The sequence below is a fragment of the Cricetulus griseus genome, chromosome 3, assembly GCF_003668045.3.
Source record: "Cricetulus griseus strain 17A/GY chromosome 3, alternate assembly CriGri-PICRH-1.0, whole genome shotgun sequence".
NCBI lineage: Eukaryota > Metazoa > Chordata > Mammalia > Rodentia > Cricetidae > Cricetulus > Cricetulus griseus.
The window spans coordinates 156,405,667-156,431,515 of NC_048596.1; the positions used below are offsets into that span (position 1 = coordinate 156,405,667).

Consider the following 25,849-nt stretch of genomic DNA (forward strand, 5'->3'; position numbering starts at 1 on the left):
TGTCCTGGGGAAGCTGGTTGTTTCATTGCAGTCCAGGCTGTATGGAACTCCCTGGCGCCTCTTAGACCTGGCAAGATGTTGACAGAGCAGAGGACAAGGTTAAGTTTAGAAAAAAAATTTTTTCTTAGGTCCTGTCACTTGGGGGAAAGATTGTAAGATGAGGAAGGGGTTCCCGAGGTGTCCCAAGATGAGTGAAGGGAATTTGGGACCAGGGAAAGGTTGAATATTACCTGGAGTGAATCTGACCTGTTTGGATCTAATTCGGCTCCCTGGAACTAACAAGAATCCTTAGAGTTTGTGGAAACGTAAGTATTAGACACATTAGCAGCATATTTACGTTAGAAGCAACTTGGCTAAAAGCATTACCATTTTAAAATAGACAGATTTTTTTTAGGACAATGAAAAGCATCTTAATCTTGACTTTGTAGTTATGATCCTATAGTGGTATTGGTGAACTTTATTATGAACAGTAGCATGAGAAATAGAGAAGTCAGGAACATATTTTATTCTTTTTAATATCTCAACTTATTTTATCATCACTTAAGCCTTTATATCCTCAGGCCTTTGTAACTACATTCTCAGACCTTCATATATCTTAGACTTTCCTATCTTTACATAGATAAACCCTAAAATACCTGTTGCTGGAATCTGTTTTGCTTTAAGCTGGCAAGACTACCAGTCGTCAAAAGCATCAGAGTTCTTGAGAAGGATAAGATTTTATTTGTGTTTTGTCTTCATCTCTGCATGTCTGATGCACACAGAAATCAGAAGAAGGCATCAGAGCCTCTGGAACTGGAGTTATGAATGATTATAGTCACCATGTAGGTTCTGGGAATCGAACCCAGGTCCTCTGAAAGTACAAGAAGTGCTCTTAAACCACTGAACCATCTCTCCAGTCCCCATCAATGTCAAGATTTTACCTGAATCAATGATTAAAGAATAACAGAGACTTGCCAGCAGGCTGCATGGACAGCCATCCCCAAGGTCCTCCATCCATAGTAGCAGGCTGCAGGACACCTGCCTTCTTGCTGATAACTTGTGACCTGTGGATTAGAGACTTTGGGAAGACTCGCCTACCGTTGGCCCAAGCAACGCCGGGAAAGTCGATTCCGTTGTCCTCTTGTCCAAGGTCTTGAATACTTTGTAGTAGTTGAGGTGAAGGGCAGGGTTGCTCAGTAACTAGCATTGTCACTGACTCGAGATGAAGCTTCTTCAGTGCCCATCAGTCTTCTCGGAGGAAATGGGGTGGGGCCAGCAACTGGCCTATCTCTCTGTTATAAAAAGCTTTTTAACAAAACATTTTAAATGCCATATTCTCTAGATCTCTGAGCATTTGAGGGCTGTCTAGTTTAGTTATCTCAGCAGTTAAGTTTGTCTTTAGTTAAAGAAAAAAAATACCTTTTTGTAATAAAAGCTGTACCTTTGTAAACGGCTTACAGGATAGACTGAGTGGTATAAATATTTTGTTAATTTGAAATAGACCTTTATGATTTTAAACTTTTATAATCATTTAAAGATACATGAGTTAAATTTAAGTTGTATAGACTTGGCTTATATTTTAAGTAAAGGTAGATTAGAACTTTATGACTTTAAATGTTTACCATCATTTAAAGATATATAGCAATTTAGAAATATGAGACTTAGTATAGTTTAATTTAAATTGTATATAGAGCTAGATAAGTATAAATTTAAATTACAGGTACAAAGACAAGCAGGACTGGATAACAGTAAAGGGGGAACCAGAATGTAATCTCTGATCCATACATTGTAGCAAATGGACAGGAGATTTAAAGGGAGAGAGTAGATTGAAACAGAGGGCCCTGGAAAGGCATAGTATTTAGTAAACAAGCCATGAACAACAGAGCCAGTGAAAGAAGAAATCATAGACAAAAAATGAAATAAAAAGCAAAAAGACATGGCAGAAATAGACAGGTTTGCTGGCATAGGCCACTGGAGCTGGGTGTGCCTACAGGTAGGCCACATGACCAAAACAGCGGCAACCATAAGCTGCTTTTGTCTGTTTATCTACTTGTTGGATGAAATCAGAAAGGTTCCCCTATGCATTTCTCATGGGTGAGGCAAGTGGAAAACCGGCAAAAAGCTCCTCTCCGGATGCACGTCTGCCCATGGGAGTTGCCAGGGGCCTGGCCCCGAAGGGGACACAGCTGTCCCAAAACCGAAAAAGGACCCAGTGGTCCGAACTGAAAAAGCAAAAAAGCACCGCTCCTGGAGCGGGATCCCATGCCTGACCTTCAGGAAATGCACCCAACAAGTGAAAGAAGAAATAAAAAGCAAGATGTCAGGTGGCAGTGCTTTCCCGTGTAAGTCACTGAATTGAGTGGGCAGGCCTAAGCTAGGTCACCTGGTTATGACCAAGATGGTGGCCCCCAGGATAGCCCACGTGGTTTGGATGGCGACCCCCGTAAGCACATTCTCAATTGCCAGAAAAGTTTCAAACCTCATTCATGTGGAAAAATGAAAACCAGCAAACAAACAAAAAACTCTCAGAGCGTCTCAAGCAGACATTGCCAACCAAGAAAAAACACAGTCAGAGATAGAGCAAACAGAACAATGAGGGACATTCCCAAGTGAAAGTAATTTCCTATTGGGAGGCAGAACTCCGCTCATTTACCTACTCGCTGGCAGTAATCGAAAGATCCCATAAAAATGTATTTCCTGTGGGCAAGGCCAAAAAAAGGGCACAGATTGCCCTGTCTGAGAGCACCCGGCCCGAAACCGAAAAATGGACCCAGAGTGAACAGTGCTGGGTCTGCCCCATGGGAATGGTTTTGGGTATCTTACCGGATTGTAGCGAATAGGCAGATCAGTGAGTTCCAGAAATACTTAGTTGGAAAAGCGGCAAGTTGAGTTCCGGCATCTCAGGCTGCTGTAGGCAGGAGGGAGTACCAGGAAAAGCGGAGATGGAAGTGGGTTGTAAGGGTACCCTTGCCTAACACGCGCCCGCCAGCGGGTCGCGGGAGAAGGTATAAGGGCAGAGCCTTTCCACGTCCGGGCGCCAAAATGTTATTCTTTTGTTTAAAAAGAAGAAAAGAGAAATGCTGAGACATGAGACATAAGACTATAAGTTTATTATAAGGCCCGGCAGAATGGGGAGACTAAGAAGAGGAACAGGATAAATGGCTGACCGCCATGGCCGGTCGCCATAGAGAGACAGAGCACACAGATCGCGGGACAGAAGAACAGAGGAACAGAGCAGGACAGAGAAAACAGAGAGACAGAGAGCGTAAATGGGCAGGGACCTATCTTTAAAGGGGTCCTCTGCACCTGCGTGCAGACTTAGTTCCCATGGAACCTTGGGCTGACTAGGGCACTGCCTGTTCCACCAGGTGACAGGGGCAGGCCAGCATAATGCCTGAACCTTTCACCGTGTAAACACAACTGACAGCAGTTTCTAATGAGCTGGTGCACTCTGGGACAGGAAGACAGTTACAGCTGCTGTACTGGCTTCTTCTGATGAGTGTTTAGGTTTCCTATCGTTACTACTTCACACTTGCTTTCTTTCCTCTACTCTTAAGCACCTGTGGTGACTGGCACACTCTCACTGCTTGTATAGAGCTTTAAGACTAGCAGGGAAGACAGACCTCAATTAACAGGTACATGCATGAGTATGAAATTTAGTAACATGGCTGGAGCAGCCACGTTACTGGAAGGGAAGGGAGAATAGAAAGGTGTGGCAACATCCGACATAAAGGTTACTGATGACTGTAGCAAGAGTTTGGTCTATGTGTTTAAAGCCAGGGTAGAGTGTCCTAAGGAGAGAACAAGTCCAAGGGAAAAGAAATAAGATGATAAGAGACAGGGACCCTTCCAGATAGAAAATGGTAGGAAAGGTGTATGCTGAGCAGAGAGGGTCAGAGAACAAAACCATCAATTTAATAATAATTTAGTGATCTGTCATCTTAGCTCTGCACCTCCATGTTCGCATCATGAAACAGTGTGTGCAAAAGATCCTTGCCTCAGAGGGAGTAATGCTTATACAGAAACCAAACTACTCACACATGAATGCTCAGCTGGCAAAATGTAACGCATGTAGACTAAAGGGAACATGACATATGCCTATAATTCCAGCACTCGGGGCTGAGGCTAGAGGAGTACAAGTTTGAGGCGAGCCTAAACTATGCATTGAGAGCCTGTCTCAAAACAACCATTTTAGACATTTGATCATGAACACTCATGCTTTATATGAAGCAGTAGGCAGCTTTCTGGAATATAATGCTTCATTCATGCATGTTTAAATTTTTTAAAATACATGTTTAAAAGAACACTTTCTGAATGTGCTGGGTAACTGCATAATTAAGCTAAACATAGATTATTTAACATCTACTGCCTCTTGCTATCTTGCTATACGATCAAGTCTGGGTGCTAATGAGGTGGACTAGCATTCAGATCTAGTGAGTCACACCTGAGCATTTCATGGGTGATTCCTGTTAGAGGGTGGAGACATCAACACTTTAAGGCTCATTCGGTGTTCTTGTTTTGAAAACAATGAAGGTGGTGGTGGCTGTGGAGGCTGCTGTTGTTACTGTTTGCTAAAGTAAATAAAGAGTCTGCAACACTGTGAAAGATCAAAAGATTGATTTATGGATGACAATTCCCTGGATTTATATTACCCTCTTGAAGCCATTTTATCAATAGTTTTGCATGAATCTATTTTCAGTCATTAAAAAGTCTCTGTCACAGGAAAAGAAGAAAGAAAAAGAAAGAGAGAGAGAAAGGATGGAAGGAAAGAAGGAAGGAAGGAAGGAAGAAGGGAGGGTGGGAGGGAAAGAGGGAGGTGATTTTTTTTTTTTTAATCTTGCACGGTGGCAGCCTGAACTCTTCTAGTCCCTAAGAAATGAAGACAAGCCAGGACCTGCCTCTCACTCCACTCTCAGGTAGGAATCATGGTCATTTGAAAGCCTGATTCCAAGTGTTGGGTGAATCGATTCACAGAGATTTATTTGTGGGATATTTTGATACTACTGCTCCTGCCTCCTCACCTCTGACTACCATATATTTTTCAACAAAGAAAGTAATTAGGAAACAGCCATGTCTAGGTATGGAAACCACATTCTAAGAAAGCCGGGCCAACCTAACCTGCACGCCCAATTGCTTTATGTGAGACCTATTGCCTATTGACTAAGAACAGATTACCGACCATTCAAGTTTGCTGGCGTTGAAGCTGTTGCTTCCCCACCCCCAGCCTCCTGAAGCTGCTCGCCCCTCACAAAAAAAAAAAAAAAAAAAAAAAAAAAAATGCTGTGCAAGTGCAGAATTACCTCAAGACAGACAGAAAATCCTTTTTGCAAAAATCAGTCTCCAAATCGGTCCCTCAAGCTTTCTAATAAGTCCAGAGTGAAACTCAACTTGGCAAGAAAAAAACAAGAAAAAACCCTCCTGTCAGCGATAAGGGAAGGACTCTGGCTCGCGCTCCAGCAGAAACACCATTCCTGGGTGAATGGACCGCGCCAGCGGTGTCTCCCACTCCCAGAACTCACTCAGGAACTGTCGCCCTCGGTCTCCCAGACCTGAGGGACAATTCTTTGGTGGCTCCCAGAAAAGAGGGTATCCGGACAAGCCAGTAGGAGGCTGCACCCTGACAGATCCAGGTAACTGGGATAGACACTTGAGTGGAGAGGGAGCGCCTGCACGCTTACTAGCTGGGGCACATCTGGGTGGCCACTGGCACCAGTGGAGACTTGGAACTCGGAAGACAGAGAGAGCCCCCAGCTCAAGTGCCGCTGCTAGAGCTAGCGGGATCCAAACCTCTCTGCCCTCCCGTAAAGCACCCCTGCCTCCATGCCAGCACCTGGGACTAAGTGAGCATCACCTGGGTGTCTCAACTCCAGAATTCCATTGGGAACCATGGCTGGGGATTCTCTGCTCCCTCCTGGAATGTCTCCGCAGCTGGTAGTGGCTCTTGCTTGTCTGCTTCTGACCTGTCGCGCACTGAGGGGACCGGTACCCTTGAGTGGGGACGCATCCCACCGGGAGCTTTACCTCCCTCCTTGGGGAGCACTTAATGATGGTAGCCACCAGAACCCTCACATCCTGATCGCCAACCCTGGTCTCCAGGTGCCTCAGGGCCGCTCGGTTTGGCTCGACCCACTGGGGGACTTGGTGATTCAAATGCAGCCAGGGGACCAGTGTGAGGTGACAGTGCTGGACATCCCGCGGCTCCAAGGCACGCTTTCCCCGCGCCACTTTCCCTGTGACTTCGGGGTCCGTAAGGTCAGGTACACTCACTTTGGCTCGCCCAGCGCTACAAGCACCCGGGTGCAGCTGCAGCTGCGATACGATGCAGGGAATTCCACGCTGGTACTGCCTTTCACTCTGAATGTGAACGTGGTCTTCTCCAAGCTCCAGTTGGTGACACGCAACAGGCCTTTGAAGGTGTTTAAACTGCAAGGCTGCAACCACGCCATTAATAGGAGAGTGCTAGACTTCGCCTCCAGGAGTAGGTGCAAGCTCACCTTGCTTCCTCACCCTAGCGGAGCACTCCCGAAGTACGGGCACTTGGTGGACGCCACTGGGACCCCTCTCTCCAGGGGCCATCTGGCCGACTGTGAGACTTTTGTCCAGGCTGGGGTGCGCTACCAGCACACTGCTACACCATCCTCACCCTGCAGGGACTATGTGCCCATGGTAGTAGAACGTCAGAGTCCCAAGGAACTAGGTCAGTGAAGGTGCTGGCCCAGGAGTACTTCCAGCTTCAAATCAGAATCCAGAAGGCAGCCAGGAGCACAACCCCCAGGCCCAGTTTAGCCGCTCTAATGACGGTGGAAGTTGATCAGTCCCCACTTACAGCCCTGACACCTGATGCTCTGGCTGTAGAAGACAACGAATCACACCCTGATGACCTAGTCTTCAACATTCTCAATGCCCCTGAGGTCCCACCTGGGTAGCATGGTCAGCAGGGATATGTGGTGAACACAGATGACCCCTTGGGTCTTCCAGTCTCCTTCTTCACCCAGAAGGAGCTTCGGGAGCTGAAAATTGCCTTTCGATCCCCCACAGGGAGCTCAGAAGGGGACAGCAATTACAGGTGATAAATGGAGATGGTGACACCTCTGACCCTTTTGCCGTCGTGGTGGTGGTGAAGTCTATGAAAGCCCTGGCTCCAATAACTAGCTACAATAGAGGACTTCTGGTTTTTGAAGGCCAGGCAAGGCCCCTGTCCAATGGCCAAAGTTTTCAGGTCAGTGATAAAGATAATTTGGACGAAGTAAGAATTGCTGCAGTCAGAGGTTTGCAACATGGGCAGCTGGTGGTGCTTGGGGCACCTGCGGGATATCAGTATTTCACACCAGCAGACCTAAGTGCAGGGCGAGTGGTGTACCAGCATGGTGGCAGTGACTCTTACAGTGACTGTGCAAGGATACCAACTCACTCGCTTCCAGAAGAAATTCCTCCAATACATTGACCAGAATTCAGATGACCCTACTGACACCACCAACTGATACTGACAGCAACCGCCAAGTCCAGGCTGGAGAAATTGTGCTCAGTGATTCACCAAATAGATCCATTATTCATTTCACCCAGGCCCAGGTCAAACATCAAAAAATTGCTTATCAACACCCACAGAAGAATCTGGGCATTATACCTCGGGTTGTGCAATTCACCTACCAGGTGGGAGATGCTGCAGGCAATGGTGTGCCAGGTACAGTCACATTATTCCTGCAGCCTTTGAACAACCAGCCACCAAAAGTCATCAATAGGGGCTTTGCTGTCTTTGAGGGAGACAGCTTTATTCTCAGCAACAGTGAACTTGATGTTACAGACCCTGACACAGATGATGATCAAATTTTCTTCACTTTAGTCTGGGGTCCCCAGCATGGACACTTGTGGTGCTTTAAAAAATATATGGTTGCAGGAGAATCTTTCATGCTACCTGATATTATTAATGGGAATATCTCTTATCAGCATAGTAGAGACCAGACTACCAGTGACATCTTCTACCTGGAGGTAAGTGATGGGGTGCACCGTACACCCATCACTGTCCGGATTTCTGTGCATCTCATTGTGGCTGATGGATGTCCTGGGGTCTTTATGACTGGCTCTCCAATATTGGCTATTTCCATAGCTGTACTTGAGAATGCTGCTACATTGACACGTGGGTGTCAATCACAGCAGAAAGGACGGGAAGGACTTAATGCTATCTTTCATTGTGGAGGACAAGCCTAAATTGGGCTCTGTTCTGATGAATGGTCTGCCCACAGAACAATTCACCCTGGAGGACCTCACTGGTGGGGTAGTAACCTACGTCCACACTGGAGGTGATGTTGGCTTCCAAAGGGTGCATGATGCTTTTAGCCTTATCCTCAACAAAGATTCTTATCACTCGTCCATGGGGGACAACATACTGGAGAGGGTGCTGGTGCAGGTGACAGTGCTGCCAGTGGACAACATGGCCCCCAAGGTCTTGGTGGGAGAGCCCTTCATTGTGTACGAAGGTGGGAAGAGCCTCTTGACCACACAACATCTCAACGCTGAAGACGTGGACACTTCCAAAGATGAAGTCCTTTGCACTCTGACTGGACAGCCATCCTATGGCTACCTGGAAATCTTAGCACCAGCTCCCAGTTCAGAAGTGTCACGGGCTGGCCACCCCATCAGTGCCTTCTTCATCAAGGATGTCCAAGTCGGGCATATCAATTACGTACAAAGTATCCACAGGGGGGTAGAACCAGAAACAGATCAGTTCTCCTTTTACTGCTCTGATGGCATCAACTTCTCCCCAGATGTCCTCCTCCCTCTGACCATCTTGCCCACCAATGATGAGCAGCCCAAACTTGTCCCCCGTGAGTTCGTGGTATTAGAGGGAATGAGCCGAGTCATAGATACCCCACTGCTCGATGCAATAGATGCTGACCTCCCACCAGACAAGCTCTGTTTTCGACTCACAGTCCTCCCCCAGCACGGGCAAATCATACAGCAGCTTGCCACAGGCAGCAAGCCCATTCACTGCTTCACCTCGCAGGAGATCCAAGAGGCCTCCTCCGTCGCCTATGAGCATGATGGCTCAGAGAGCACGGAGGACAGCTTTGAGATCTGGCTGAGTGACCGCAAGCACACCACTCACAAAAAGATGCCCATTGTTGTAATTTTGGTAGATGATGAGGCCCCTCAGCTGACCATCAGTGATGGGCTGGAGGAAGAAACTGGACACTCTGAAATCATCACAAATCATATGCTCAAAGCCATAGATCTTGACCCTTGATAACAAGGGTCTCACTTTTGTTCTCCAGTCTGAGCCTCAATGGGGGCTTCTACAACGACTGAGGAAGCCAGGAGGAGACGTGAGGAACAACCTCACTGTGGGAATGAATTTCACCCAGGGAGAAATTGACAGAGACCTCATCAGTTATACCCACACAGGCCAGGAGGAGGCTGTTGATCTTTTCAAATTTGATGTGACTGATGGAGTTAACCCTCTGAGAGACGGCTATTTCTATATCACCATTGGCAACTCAAACAGTGCCCCCCCCCGACATTGTCAGCAAAAGGGTTACCTTAACAGAAGATGGCAGAGTGACCCTCACCACTGAACTGTTTAATACCAGTGACAATCACAGCTTTGGTGAGGAACTTCACTATAGCATTACACAAGCTCCTAGCATGGGCCACTTGGAAAGTTCTGACCAGCATGGGGGCCCATGGCTTCTTTTACTCAGGTTCAACTGGCTGGCAACAAGATATCCTATGTTCATACTTCAAAGGATGAGGTAAAGGTGGAACATTTTGAGCTTTGAGTGACTGGTGGACACAGCTCTGTGTTCAGAATCTTCAGGATATTTGTCACAGATGTGGACAATAAGCAACCAACTGTGACCATCCGAACACTAACACTGCAAAGAGGGGACAGCATAGAGGTCACTCCTTTTCAGTTGACAGTGGAAGATGAGGATACTCCAGATAATTTTATTATTTTCACCATCACCCAGGTCCCCATCCATGGCAGGATTTTGTATAATGCTAGCCATCCTATGACCACTTTCACCAAGAAGGACCTGACTGAGAGCCTGATTCTCTATTGTCATGATGGCAGTGAGACAACTGATGACAGTTTCTCCTTCACTGTGTCTGATGGCACTCACACTGGGTTCTACATCTTCCCAGACATTGGCCAGGAGACACACATACCTCAGATAATGCGGATTCAGATAAGCCCCTTTGGCAACAGGCCCCCACAGATTGCCGTTAACAGGGGAGCCTCAGCCTTGAAGTTCCTTCACATTGGGCACTTGGGTTTCCTCATTACCAACAAGTATCTACAAGCAGACCATCAGGATGGGCCTCACAGACTCCTGAATTATAAAGTGACCAGAGGACCCAGCATGGCTACATTGTCGATGCCGGCACTGGAAACAGGAGCATGCACGTGTTCAAACAAGGTTAGTCATATTCTCCTCCAGTGCCTCTGTCTCTCTCCCTCAGTGGGTTAGAGGTCTCAGTGCTCTGAAAAATGGTTCTGACTCTAGTTTTAATAAAAACATACTGGAATATACAATTACTTCTAAAAAGTTAGGGTTTTTTTTTTCAGCCATTTATTAGAAGAGCCACTTAACAGAAACACAGGAATATGTAATGAACCTTGTAAGTACACCTTCAACAGCAAAACACAGACACTCGGGCTTTTGAAATATCATAAGGTTATACTCATTTTGATATCATGTTTTCAAGTTTAAGAATGGCATACCAAGCAGGGCAGTGGTAGCGTATGCCTTTAATCCCAGCACTCAGGAGACAGAGATGGGCTGATCTCTGTGAGTTTGAGGCCAGCCTGGTATACAAAAGTGAGTTCCAAGATAGCCAGGATTGCTACACAGGTTGGTTGAATTTTCAGATTGCTTCTAAAGCCAGTGAAATCACATATAGTTCTATAAGAATTGTTTCTCTAAATACATTCTACTTGGATGCAAATGGTCATTAAAATACTAATAATTACTAATACAAAAAAACCAACCACAAATCTAAGGAACAAGTTGTTTAAAGACAAGGGTTATAGACAATAAGAAAAAAAAAACAATGTCTTAATTCTCATTTTCTTTTTCTCCAGATGTAATATGTACTGTTATTTAAACTAATTTTGACAATGTGCATGTCATTCAGGCTCTGTGCTCACACTGAAATTTAAGATTGTATTGCCTGGGATCTTCACAGAGTGGCAGAATGCTATACAACATGTATAGCCAGAATGTCCCCGGGATGCATGATGTATTCAGGAACACATGTTCATAACAGCATTGTAAAATATTCTTTGATTTTTGCCTTTCTAACAATAACAAACAGGTCTGGAGTTTTGGGTGCCTATGGGATCTATTCTTCCATATGCCAAGGAAACTCCCAGGAATCCACAAGGATGATCCCAGAATTCAATGAGAGGCACAGACAGGTTAAGCAGTTTCTTTAGCAAAGCAGAGCAAAGTGAGCACTCCAAAGAAAGACCGGAGCTGGCTGCCCCCAAAGGGGAAACAGCCCACTGCATTCTGCACCATGAGTTTTCAAGAATGTTTCATAACAATTTTTGAGATGAATGGCACATTCATGGAATACGGTGGACCAGATCTCCCTTTTAGGGTTGCTTCCACTAGAATAGCCCACAAAAAAGCAAGGGTTAAAAATGAGTGTGAATGATGTCATAGTTAGATGTAGACCCTTCACTATTGTACAAGGGTGGCGGCTGGTAGCTGGGTTTCTGTCTAGCAGAACAACCTCACTGCAGCTTCAGAGCTACCTAGCCACTAAAGGGCATCCTGACCATCAGGAAATGCTGCTACCGAAATCTAATCCTGCTGCAGTTGCCTTTTTTCTCTCATGTTTAACTCCTGCCTGGCTCCAGGATGAGGATGGTGATGGTGGTGGTGGAGATGGTGTGTGGTAGTTATAATGATGATGATGATGATGATGATGATGATGATGATGATGACACAGAAATATTAGTATCCAATCCCCTCAGAGAAGTGATGTCCTACCTGCAGTAATGTACATTAGGTATTTGTCTCTGCTGAGCTGGGCAGTTTTAAGGATGAAAGTACTTGCAAGATGTCTACAAAGCTATAATTTTATGAAAACCACAAGGTGAGTACCATTAAAGCTTCCAGTTCACAGACTCTGAAAACTAGGACTTCTGTTTTCAAGTCCCAGATCAATTCAATAGGTGTGAAATATCTCTGAGGACCTGTGCTTTGGGAATTGCTGGTTATCATCACATGAGCCTAATGATTGCTGTGGAACTAATCACAAATGCAGTGGCTTCAACAACACACCCTGTTGCCCATCTCTTCTGGTGGTTAGATGTAAAAAGATTCTGGCAGTCCGGAGTCGAGGTTTTGTCAAGGCCGAATTTCCTTGTGGAGATCCAGAGAAGAACACAAACCTCTCACTTGTCCCAGCTTACAGAAGTTGCCCACTCTTCCATCTGCACAGCCTGAAGTGGCCTCCTGCCACCTTCTCATGGACATGGGCCTTTGTGTTTGATCCAGAACCACACCCCATCTCAGCAACCTTCACGTAATCACATTGTAAAGCCCCCTTGCTGTGTGATACACTATACTTACGGACTCCAGATTGAGGTGTAGACAGCAGTAGGAACATACTACACCAGCCACAAATATGAAGGGAATTTACCCATGTAAGGCACTTAGATGTGGCTGCTCTTGGCCACTAACTCCGAGTATTGTGCGAAAGCCTGGAGATTTGAATGAACCACAAGACTCCTGGTTCTTTTCTGAGAGAATGTCTCTCACCTTTATTGTGGAGCAGCCTTATATACAAACTTACAAAAACCACAGGTGAAAGGGTTCACAACAGGATATTGATGCTAGTAGGGTGAGGTCAGATAAACAGGAGGTACCTGTGGTTAAACAACTGTAAAACAACTCAGAGACCCTGTGGCGTCTGGGTCCCAATGCTTAGAAGCATGCCTGAAGCTCAGGAGTCATTCAGTAAAATCCTGTCTTTACAATTATTTGTCCAGAGATCAGTTTGTATTTTTCTTACTCTAGCTAAAACATAAGCTTAACAATTTAGTCCTCAAAATCTGTAATTAGATGACTTGATTATATGTGACCAGTCATTAAGCCACAGTGGACTGTTTAATTGGCCACTGTGTGTAATACTCAGATTCTCACTCTACCTACCGGCCTTGTAGTATCTGTTAAAAAGCAGGCCCAGGAGAAAGAGGAAATATTGATGGACTCGGGTCTGGGCTTCTGTACTGCCTGCTGAGATGGCCACCTTGCCGATCTACTTCTTGATTTCACAATCAGCTGTATCTTTTCCTTTTGCTCTGCTACAGCTCAGTGAAGCAACAGACATCAAAACGGAGTGGGCGGCCCAGTATATATCAGTTGCCCACTGAATATAAGTGGGCCTCTCATACAGTTATAAATATGATACTTGTTTAGTGTTTAACCAGCAATGTAATGAAAAAAAACTTGATAAGACTAATTTGTGTGTCCCAATGGTTTCTAGTTTAAAGAACTTGAAGTCAGGCTATTTCAGTGCAAACTCGAAGTCTGCTCTTTTTAATTAAATATTTATTTGTGTGTATATGTATGTGCCTACTGCATGCATGCAGGTACCCAAAGAGGCAGGAAGAGGGTGCCAGCTCCCTGGAACTGGACTACAGATGGTTGAAAGCTGCCAATTCAGGTGCTTAGAACTGAACCCAGGTCCTTGAACAGCAAGTGCTCTTAACCTCTGAGCCACCTCTCTATTTCTAAAATGCGGGGAGAGGGCATTTTTGTTTGATTCTGAAAACAGAACTTAAGGCCCATCTCAGTCAGTATTCTATTGCTGTGAAGAGATACCATAACCACAGCAACTCTTATAAGAGAAAGCATTTAACTGGGGTGGCTTGCAGGTCAGAGTTTTAGTCCATTGTCATCATGGTGAGGAGCATGGTGGCTCACAGGCAGACGTGGCTGGAGAAGTAGCTAAGTGTTCTACATCCAGATGTGCTGACAACAGGAAGAAAGAAAGACTCTGGGCTTGGCATGGGCTTTTGAAACCTCAAAGTCTACCCCCAGTGACACACTTCCAACAAGGCCACACTTCCTAGTCCTTTTAAATAGGACCAAGCATTCAGATCTATGAACCTCTGTGAGCCATTGTCATCCCAAACACCACAAGGCCTTAAACTAGCTAAGCAAGTTCTCTACCACTGAGCTATATTCTCAGACCTCCGTTTTCTTTTTCTTTCTTTCTTTTTTGTTTGTTTTCCAGACAGGATTTCTTTGCAGCTTTGGAGCCTGTCCTGGAACTCTCTCTCTGTAGACCAGGCTGGAACTCACAGAGATCTCCCTGCCTCTGCCTCCTGAGTGCTGGGATTAAAAGCAAACACCACCACCGCCCGGCTCTCAGTCTTCTTTTTAATAGTGAGGCAAATTTTATTATATTCAAGATTGCCAAGAAAGCCATCAGTGGAACAGATTTCTCAAATTCTGAACTATGTCAGAAATACTGATGGGCACATTCATTTTATATTTCTCTCTCTAAGTCATTATATTCATGGAGGGGTGTGTGTGTGTGTGTGTGTGTGTGTGTGTGTGTGTGTGTGTGTAACAATAATAATCAAATAAAAAGAAGCTGTCAACTTGGGGAAGGGAGAAGCATGGAAGAGGTTCAAGAGAGGGTAGCCACAAAAGACTGGAGGGAGGAAGTGGAAGGAAAAAAGTGACAAACTTCTATTTCAATTAAAATAATATTTGAAAAAATATTTGAAATCATAAGCACCTTGGGGGCAACACAGTGGTGAGATAAATGTTTCATATGTCTCTATAGCTCCTTGTCAAATCAAGGAAAGCATGGCTGTAATAAGACTATATGTAAAACATTCCATGTGCCCTTGATGTTATAATAAATCTACAGTTGTGAGTGTGGAAAGAAGGTCACATGTGTCATTGAATAAAGGTAGCCAAGTAGAAACAATATGCAATGACACAAAGTAAATTACATGAGTGTGTGTCTCTGTGTGCTTCATATATGTGTTTCTCTGTAGAGGGGAGTTAGGGTTTATGGCATGTGTCTGTGTGTGTGTGTGTGTGTGTGTGTGTGTGTGTGTGTGTGTGTGTGTGTGTTGTGTGTGTGTGTGTGTGTCTCTGTGTGTGTGTGTGTGTGTGTGTGTGTGTGTGTGTGTGTGGTGTAGAACAGTGAGAGGGAGGAATAAGGGTGAAGTATATTTGGCATGTGTCTGTTTGTGGGAGGTGTTTCTGTGTGTGTATGGGGGAATGGGGTTGTACCTACATGTGGGGGGATAGGTGTGGAGAAGCCTATATGTGTATGATGTGTGTCTGTGTAAGAGCATAGTATTGGGGTATGGAGAGGAAAGGGATGAGGTATGTGGTGTGTGTGTGTAGAGAAGTGGGGAGTGTTTTGTGTGTGTGTGTGTGTGTGTGTGTGTGTGTGTGTGTGTGTAGTGTCTCTGTGTATGTGTTGAAGCAAAGGAACATTTCTACAATATATATATATATAGTAAAAATTAGCTTATAATAGCAATAGTGGACCATAAGTTCTTTTATTGCTTTTTACTTCTTTAGATTTTCTTGTGCAAATGCTTTACAGAAGTCACTCCTATTATTAGGAAAAAGTAATTTCTGTTTTAAAAAGAGAATGCATGAGTGCACCACTGCTAAGTTGGTTCAATAGGATTGATTAATATAACTAAGCACATTATTCTGGCTGTGCTGCTTCAGAAATAGCCTTTTAACAATACAATGGGCTCAGAAGCCCAAGCTAGGAAGAATCAGGGTAATGTTTCTTCAACAAGAAAGAATAAAACTTACCCTTGTCACCAGCTGTATCTTTACAAAACAAGACATGTACCCATTTTGTCACTAAAATTAATTTTTTAAGTATCAATTTCCAAAAACAACAACAGAAAGCCAGAATGAGTATCTAGGAAGCTAAGAAAATCTTGGTGCAAGAAAATCAACATACTTTAACAGACGGTTAATGAAAGAAAACTGTTTTCAAAGAAAGAGAAACATTACAAATGATTTTCTTGCCCATTAAGGAAAGACTCCTTCCAGTCAAGGAAATAGAATCTCTGTAGGTGGAGATGGAGTCCCAGCATTCCAGGTGGATGGGGTCAGCAACCTGGCTGAGGACCTCAGAAAGGCAGTGTCAAGGGGAAGAGGCAGGAGAAATAATCAGTCTTTATGAGAAGATGTACTATTCTTCCCAGAATCCCCACCCCAGCACATCTGGGGGTTGAGTCCATGGTGCTTGCCAGAGTGGTGACTCCTGATTCAGGAAGTGTCCTGGTCTTCTCTTCTGTCTTTTCTTTGGGTGCTGATCAGAACCCAAGCATGCCCCTGCCACTTTGAGCTACTCTACTTTTCTCTTTATAAAGTCCCCCTCCTGTCACGTGGCTACTGCCACCAAGCAGCTGACCTCTGTGCACAAAGAAAATGGCTTGTTTTGTTTACTTCATTTTAGCTTTATTAATTCTCTTCTTCAAGCTGGGATTTAGAGCTTGCCTGTCCTGGAGTTTTCCTTTTAAATGATAACAAAATTTTCCTCAAACTCCAAAACAAATAAATGAATTTCCTTTGATACTTTTTATTAGTAAGCAACACCTGCTGTTTTAGGGGAACATGATGCTTACATGGCTTTATTGTGAATCTCTTGCTTTCCCTGGCTATAGTACACAACAGTGGAGGTGCTTATTACTCCTTGAGCAGAAAGCTTATTTCTGAAAAAGTCAAAGTTCTTCTCATTTTGCTTCATAAAGCAAACTCCCAAGTCACTTCAGTGTGGAGCATGGTGTTACAGACTCAACACTTTGGAGTCTAATACAGTAAGGCTACAGTTAGAAGCGTACTGAGCTACATAATGACACCCTGTCTCAAGAACGCTGCTGCTGCTGATAGTAATAATAACACTTCAGGGATAAGTTTAAAACAAAACACTGCAATGAGACTAAGCCCTAGATTCCATGTATGGACTGTAAGTGCTAGGTAAATAATTTAAACAAATGCAAGCACGTACATATGCATATGTAGGTATATGTTAATATATGAGCCTGGACATGCATACAGCTTTCTAAAAGGTTTTATTCACTTGGAATGGCTGATGAGCACATTCCTGTCTCCTTGAGGTCAATACCTCCTTGTCAAACTCAGGCTCAGCACTCACTAAGCTGCTGCCTCATGGACAGTGTCATGGCAGACTTGTCTTCCTTCCTCATTACTCCCCACAGCACCATCATGACGTAGATATCTGCATCTCACAGGTGAAGAAAGCAGGTGTCGAAGATACTGACTGAAACAGTTAGCATTGTTGTGATCAGTGCACAAACATTTTAGCCATCAATGTGGAAGGATTAAAAAAGTCACAGAATTGGGCCAGTGGGTGAAGTCACTTGCCATGAAGACTGACAGCCTGAATTCAGTTCTTGGGATCCACGTTGTGGGCAGAGAGAACCAGGTACTACTTGAGCCTTGTTTCACATTGTACAAAGTGGTTTTAGAAAAACAAACACTTTGGATGTAGCCCAGGTAGCAGAGTGTTGTCTAGTATGCATGAGACCCTCGTTCAGCCCTCAGCACCATATAAACTAGGTGTTTATTGCACAGGGCAATAATCTCAGCACTTGGGAAGTGGAGGAAAAAAGATCAGAAGTTCAAGGTCATCCTCAACTACATAATGAATTTGAGGCAAGCCTGACCTACATGAAATCTTATCTCAAAAAAAAAAAAATTAAAGGGGAAGAAATTGATTTGACTATTTGTAAATATTGATATAAAATACAAATTCAGAGAGGCCTACCTGCCTGTGCCTGCCAGATGGGTGGGCAGGTGGACCTCTCAAGGGGTGCCACTATGATGAACAAATATGTGGTGGAGAAATGACAAAAGAGAGAAAGAAAAGCAAAGCAGCTCATGTGCTGTGGAGAAAGGCAGAACTGGAGACGCAAGGACAGTGAGGGGTGCCAATCTGATGTGAGAGTGTCAGAAGCCAGCCTTGGCGACCCCCCGTGCCTAGCGACGGGGCAGGTGGCACCCAACGTGGGGCTCGAGGTACGGATTCTTCGCTGAACGGAGACCCCTCCCCCCAAGGAAACCTCAGTAGTGCACACCGACAAGGAAGTTCTGCTCGCCGGATTGCGACGGACGCTGGTCTGGGAAAAGTTCTCACCGCTCATGAGTGACTGATTCCCTGATAAAAGATGCTGTCTTTTATGTGTGTTCCCAAGTTCGATTGCCTTTGCCGCTGGAAGCCCTTATCAGATCTACAACTACACCTGGATGATCATCAACCCAGCCGGTGATGCTGCCAACGCCTCCACAACTGTTGCAACCATCCCCTCCTACTCCCCCCTGATAGTTGACTTACGTGCTTTAGCCTTAGGGGCCTCTCCAGACTAGGGAACCCCTGACCATTTTTCCCCCCAGGACCTCCCTCCTCCTCTGACCATCTGCTATTCTTCCATCCCTCCCTTTTCTGAGGGAATTGCAAGCATTTAATTCCTACCTTGCCTATTCTACTAGATTGACTACTTAAACTGTCACCTCTACCTTTTCAAAAATTAACCAGATTCATTAAGTCCCAGATTGACGCCATCCTCGAAAAACCGATTTTGATCCACTACCATCGCCTAGAGGCATTAGATTCTGAGCTGCCTGACGACAATAAAAACCCCACAGTCCTAAAAGACTAGATTTTTCAGGCCTTGAACATCGAACCTCCCGATTTCCTTGGCCCTGGAGCCGTCTGTGATGGGAATATCTTGATGCTGCAAGCCAGATGCTGACCCTTCCCAGCAGCTGTAGCGTCCTCCATGACGGGTTTAGCGTGAGACTGACCCCCAGATGCCCACTCCAAAGCACTCCTGAGCTGCTAGCCTTATGAAGGGTCATCGGAGTGCTGGGGACAGATACATCTCATGTAACCTAAGACAGAGGCACTACCCCTCACTGTCATATAAATGACAATATCATAAAACATAGGGTCCTGGATGCGGGTGCCCATCACGTAGCCTAAGCCAGACACTCCATTTTATTATACTTAGTAGGGGGAGATGTCAGAAGCCAGCCTTGGCGACCCCCCATGCCTAGCTAGCCACCAGCCAGTCTAACATCCCACCCCTCAGGTTCTGGGACCTGGCCTGAGAAGCAACTAACACCTATCCCTTCCCCACTTCCTTAAGACAGGAGATTCCGGATACCTGCCTGAGAGCAATTAACATTCATCCCTCCCCCCACCTCCTTTTTCTCTGCTTCCTCCTTTCTCTATAAAAACCCCTTGTAATAATCAATAAGGGGGACCTTGATAAGGGAATCTGCTTGGTCCCCCTCTTTCTTTCCCGCCCATTATTTGCAGGCGTGATCCACCTCAAACTCACGAATTACCTAGCCCCGAGGGACGGGGCATGAGAGACCTGGTGATGGAGTGCCAGTCTGGGTCCAAGGCCCTACCACACAGGACTGTGTTGATGTCTGTGGCCAGTGTTAACATCAAAGGCCACTCGGATACCATGGTCTACACTGCCACCTAAAGCCATGTTGATGTCCCAGGACTGATATTGATGTCTGTGCTGAGCTGGATTTGCATGCACCCTTACTGGCCCTGGGACTCTGCCCCTCAGTGATGACCACAGCAGGAGAGCTGGCCTCAGTGGCATGGACAAGGGTCCTTCCCTGGCTGACTGTGGCTGCTCTAGGCCACTAAGTTCGAGTATTGGGCAAAAGCCTGGAGATTTGGATGAACCACAAGACTCCTGGTCCTTTTCTGAGAGAATGTCTCTCACCTTTATTGTGGAGCAGCCTTATATACAAACTTACAAAAACCACAGGTCAAAGGGTTCACAACAGGATATTGATCCTAGTGGGGTGAGGTCAAGAAAACAGGAGGTACCTGTGGTTATGCTGGAAAACAACTCTTAGAGACCCCATGGGGGCTGGGTTCCAACATCTCCCCCTTCTTTATATATAACAACACAGTTATCAAGTAAGAACTATAAGATTTTAACCATTCTATCTTAGTGTGTTACTATAACTATCTATCTTCAACTCCATCAAAGACCATAGAGGGATAATATATGAACTCTAGAACTGACAGAGACACCTTGCTTCCTAGACAATCACCCAAAGTTTCTTGGTAACCTTGGGGCATCCATCTTTAGCCTACAGGCCACAATGTGTCTGGCAGACTTCTCAGCAAAGCAGGATATTCTAAACTGTCCACCTGCATTGGCAGTTTGTCTGTCATCTTTTTTCTATGTCCTGTAGAATGTCTGACAGACTCCCCCATGAAGCAGGAAATTCTAAACTGTCCTGCATTGGCAGTTTGTACTCCTGCATGAAGCAGGGACCCTTTAGGCATTTTCTTGTGGGTCCTGCATGTCCAGTTTATAAAGCAGCAGTTAAATAGATGAGGCAAGAGTAGCTTCTTGCCCAAATGGCTGGTCTTGCCATGTCCAAGTCAAACTCTATAATGAGTTTCTTGGGTGCCCATCTTTCTCTCAGATATAATTGGTGTGCAAGGAGCAGTTGTGTCTCACTGTCAAGAAAAACCCTAAACCATTTAAATGCCATATTTTCTGTATGTCTTTGAAACATTTTAAGAATATCTATATATCTAGAAACCTAACTAATATCAACAAATGAAGATCCATTCCAATACAAAGTATCATTTCTATATCATATTCCTCCTTTTTCCTTTTAAAAGTGATTGACTGTGACCACTACCATTTCTAACCAACCAAATTTAAATGAAAACAAATATTCGGATCACCTGGGCCACTGCTTCAGGGGGTCCTGCCCCATGAAAACATACCAGTCTGGAAGGAATCCACAGCTCTTCACCCTCCATGGGAAAAAAAGCAGAAATTTCCCTCCCAAGTAACCTGTACTTTAACAACTGTTGCTCCTTCCCCAGCAATTAAACGATTCAAAGACAACACAATAGCATTCTTCTGTTAACAATCACACATTTATGATCACACTTCATACACACATGTGTGGCCACACCATACATACAGAGCATACATACATCTTTTGAACAAAAGTCACAAAGGAGAGGAGGTGTCAGGGATGGCCATCCTTACCATAGCTTGGCATCTTTGGAAGGTCTTGAGGACTGCCGCATCTTTGTCCATTCCTGTATGGTCTTTTGTAGGGCCTGGGTCTTTTCTTTATCCACTTGGCTCATCCGATGAGACAGATGATGTGGATGGCTTGCAATGAGGGCTCTGGGAGACCGGCTGAAAGTCCAGGGCTATGTAATTCACATTGCCAGTACTCTGTTTTGGAGCTGGGCTGTTAGTGCCACTGGATACAGGGGATGAAGACATTGGGTTCCGCATAGGGACATAGTTCTCACTGTCTCTGGAGTCTGTATTGGAGATGGAATGGCAGTACTGGGAGGAGCTGAAGTTAAAGGTGTGGTTGACCGTGGACAAAGACTTGGTAACAGGTGTCTTGAAAGGGAGCTCATTGATGACAGTGTTGTTACTCAGGTCAAGGGGTACTGGCTTTGCTTTTCGGCCAGGCTTGAGGTGGATACTGACTGGGGGTGGCTGGATCTCTCTTCCTCGCCTGGCAACGTGATGGGGCATTGTGCTCATGAGGATGTCAGAAACTGGGTTTGTGGGTATATAGTTGTCATCAGAGCTGGCAGTGTCTGATCGACCCATGACAGTCTTTTCTAGAGATTTAGCAGACCAGCAGGCAGTTTCTTCACCTCGTGTTGGATACTTGTAGTCACTGACTGGAGGTCTCTGTTGAGGGCTGCCCCACAGAGATGTCTTGTGGTGCTGTGGTGGGGAAGCTATGACTGACTCCACTAGGAGGTCTCCAAATTCCATACACAGGGTGTTGCTGGGTGCCTTGAAGGTGTACACATCCTCACTATCTGCCACAGACCCTGCTCTGAGCAGGGGCTGACTGGAGCTGCTAAATTCAGCTGGAGAAGAGCAGAGATTATGACTGACCAAAGAAAGGTTTCTCAGTGTGTCAGTGCTCTCTTTAGTCTGACTGAAGCCGCAGATCTGGCAGATGCTCTGGACCCACCTATTCATGTCAGCCTCTGTCTCAGCCACCAGGTAGAAGGTGTGCTCATTGGTAATGTTATCAAATATAAACCTCTTTTGGAGCTCTTGTTTGTTGAAGGTCAGGGCTACATCCAACTGCATACAGAAGTTTAGGTTGATGATCCCCAGGGGTTTCTTGGAGTGTTCATTCTTATAGTATTCTAGAATATCTGGGTCACCACACATCTTACCGCTCCGCAGGATGAACCAGCGTTTCTTCCAAGCATAGCGCCCCAACTTTTTCTCAGGAGGCAATTTCTTCAGCCAGCCTGTGCATATCACATCATTGCTGGCTGACTGGAGCCCTCAGCAGGCTCTAGTGGACAAAAGCACGGACTGCTGGATCAGCTGGCTACTGGTGGGTAGCTCATGGAGGAGGGATTCCTTCTTGGCAGATTTCCCACATTTCCTTAATAATTTTCTTAGCATTATTACTTAATCCAAAGTTAAAATTAAATCTTTCCTGTACATTGTCTCTTTAAACTTTATCTGTGAGATTGACTGTGATCTCTATTCCAATCCAACTCTCTTAAGAGTTGAGGCATCCCCTTTCCCAGTGCTTTTACAATCCAACTCTCTTAGGAGTTGAGGCATCCCCTTTCCCAGTGCCTTTACAATCCAACTCTCTCAGGAGTTGAGGTACCTATTTTCTAGTACCTTTTGCAATCCACCCTCACAACTCCTTACTTGCTTTCCAGCCTTCTGAGGGTGACCTCTCAGGGTCCCCTTTCTTTCCTGATCTCGGTGAAACCTCCATTTGTGGCTGCTCTTGGCCACGAAGTCCGAGTATTGGGCAAAAGCCTGGAGATTTGGATGAACCACAAGACTCCTGGTCCTTTTCTGAGAGAATGTCTCTCACCTTTACTGTGGAGCAGCCTTATATACAAACTTACAAAAACCCCAGGTCAAAGGGTTCACAACAGGATATTGATCCTAGTGGGGTGAGGTCAGGAAAACAGGAGGTACCTGTGGTTATGGGGGAAAACAACTCTTAGAGACCCCATGGGGGCTGGGTTCCAACAGCTGACCACTGCATTCTGAGAAGGTGACCCTGTCCCTTGCTGGCTGCAGTGAGACAGTACCCGTGAGGGTGTAGGAGAGCTGGCCCTTCCCCCTGCCTGAGGGTGTGGTCCCAGCAGCCCAGACTGACCAAGTCAGCTGCCACCCAGGGTTTTGAGTTGGACCACTCAAAGTCTACCCCATCTATGAGCTCCTGGAGAGAATGAAGAACCAGTCCTGTGGAACCAGAGCCGCAGGATCTCCATGACTCAGCAGGATATCCAAGAGTTTCCATGAAGGTCCAGTGTTGATGGTGTAGCAGAAACCAGAGGCCTCGAACCTGACCAACAGTGAGTGAACCTTTACACAATGAACATTTGCAAGGCAAGCTGTTTGGACAAACACCACAGCTCCCAATACCACCACGATGAGCAAATATGTTAGGAAGAGTCAGGCAAGACAGAGGAGCAAAGTGGGTTTTTTAATTTTTTTCTTTTATTTTGGGGGGAAGGCTACAAGAGTGGAGAGCAGACATGGAAGGACTGGGAAATGAGTAGGATTGGGGTGCATGATGTTAAATGCCCAAAGAATCAGCTAAATTTTTTAAAAATACAGATTTAATTATTAAATTAGACTCAACGTCACATGAGAAACCACTTTTTTACATTTGACTACTAATGTGCTTAGGAAAGTGTAATTTATTCATTTTAAAAGTGGCAGTCTCTGAAACAGAATCATTTGTGGTGTTTTCTTTAAAAGCTAAGAATACTGTTGGCATGGTAGATACAGCTGTAGGCCCCAGCTACTTAGAAGACAAAGCGGAGTATCACTTACAATCCAGAGTTCCAGGCCTGGCTAGGTAATCCGGAGAGACTCCACCAAACAGCTAAATCCCCCTAAAGAGAGAAATTGAATTCCCTCAGAGACTGCCTAGGTAAGATGTCTTGTTCAAACAATGTGCTCTCGGGACCAAGGCTCAACTGTCTAGTAATTGAAGGGGACACCCAGCCACAGGGAGCAGGCACTTAGCAAGACTGGTGGTGTTACAGCAGGATGCTGTGGAGCTCGGAGTCCACCAAGGAGGTTCCGGCAGATTGATGGTCTGTGGTCTCCAATACCTCTGATGAAGTAGCAAGGAACTATAGGATAAGAAATCGAGCTTTTCAAGACAGTGACTTTCCAGGCTCTGAAGTCACTAGAGTCAGACAAGTGATGATTCAAAGGAAACGTCACAGACTTCCCGTTTTCTGTGACAGCTTGATTCAACTCTAAACTAGTAACTGTTGCCAAATACTAAATTCTCCATTGCCAAAATTCTGCATGCTGATAAATCAAAGAAAACAAAAGCAAAGGAGCTTCCCCCAGAGCAGAGGTTCCAGAGAATAAATACACTCGTCTTAGTCCATATCATTCCATAGAACTCAGAGGCAGGGTGAACCCAAATAAAATAATAGTTATTTTTACTGTCTTAGTTAGGGTTACTATTGCTGTGATGAAACACCATGACCAAAAGCAACTTGGAGAGGAAAGGGTTTATTTCACTCACAGTTCCATGTAACAGTTCACCATCAAAAGCAGTGAGGCCAGGAACTCAAACAGGGCAGGAACCTGGGTAGGGGTATTACAGAGGCCTTGGAGGGGTGCTGCTTACAGGCTTGCTCCTCGTGGCCTGCTCAACCTACTTTCTTATAGACCCCAGGAACACTAGCCTAGGGGTGGCTCCATCCACAATGGGCTGGGCCCTCCCCCATCAGTTACTAAAAAATGTATTACAGTTGGATCTTATGGAGGCATTTCCTTTATTGAGGTTCCCTCCTCTCAAATGACTTTAGCTTGTGTCAAGTTGACATAAAACTATCAAGCACAACAGCTTACACGTAAAATGTAATATTATCCCAGTTCCATATACATGTAGGTAATCAATGACAGAATTAGTGCTTGTCATTGTCTCTGTAGATGTAGAAAGAACAACTCACAGACCTTACAGAGAGGCCAAAATACCTTCATTCGTCAGGACGCTGGCATTTTGTTAGTACGTTTACCATAGAGTTCTTTGTTAACAGCTTTATTGAGATACAAATCATATACCACACAATTTGTCTTATTTTTCTATTGCTGTGCTAAGACACACACTCTTGAAGAGTTCATTGGCTTGCATTCCAGAGGGTGAGTCCATGACTGTCATGGAAGGGAGCATGGCAGAGGGGCAGTCCCATGTGATACTAATGCAGAGCTTGTATATTTACACAACAGCTGTGAGGCTGGGAGAAAGAGCCAACTGAGAACTTTTGAAACCTCAAAGCCCACATCCAGAGACAAACCTACTCCAACAAGGCCATACCTCCTAATCCTTCCCAAATAGTTCGATCAACTGTAGACCAAGTACTCAAATATATGAAACTATGGGGTCCATTTTCATTCATACCACCAATTTGTCCATTTAAAATGTACAATTTGAGCCGGCATTGGTGGCGCACGCCTTTAATCCCAGCACTTGGGTGGCAGAGGTAGGCCAGCCTGGTCTCCAGAGCGAATGCCAGGATAGGCTCCAAAGCTACACAGAGAAACCCTGTCTCGAAAAACCAAAAAATAAAAAAAATGTACAATTTGGGGCTAGAAAGATGGCTTTGGTTAAGAGCACTAGCTGCTCTTCCAGGGGGGCCAGGTTCAATCCCCAGTAACCACATGGCAGCTCACAACTGTCTGTAACTCCTATTCCACTCTCACAAGACATACATGTAGACAAAACACTGATATACATACAATGCAAAGAAATGATTTTTTAAAAAAAAAATAAAGTAAAATGGACAG

At 45.1% G+C, this 25,849-nt stretch overlaps 1 protein-coding gene across 1 annotated transcript in view; it reads left to right on the top strand.

Annotated features, from left to right (window-relative positions):
• Positions 1–5,865: 5,865 nt before the first annotated feature.
• Positions 5,866–25,849, top strand: part of Frem3 (FRAS1 related extracellular matrix 3) — a 62,170-nt gene continuing 42,186 nt past the window's right edge. The window contains 10 exon segments of the mRNA XM_035441664.1: positions 5,866–6,652; positions 6,655–7,032; positions 7,035–7,369; positions 7,371–7,435; positions 7,437–8,112; positions 8,114–9,217; positions 9,219–9,482; positions 9,484–9,649; positions 9,652–10,332; positions 10,335–10,394. Coding sequence (XP_035297555.1) covers positions 5,866–6,652; positions 6,655–7,032; positions 7,035–7,369; positions 7,371–7,435; positions 7,437–8,112; positions 8,114–9,217; positions 9,219–9,482; positions 9,484–9,649; positions 9,652–10,332; positions 10,335–10,394 — 4,516 coding nt within the window.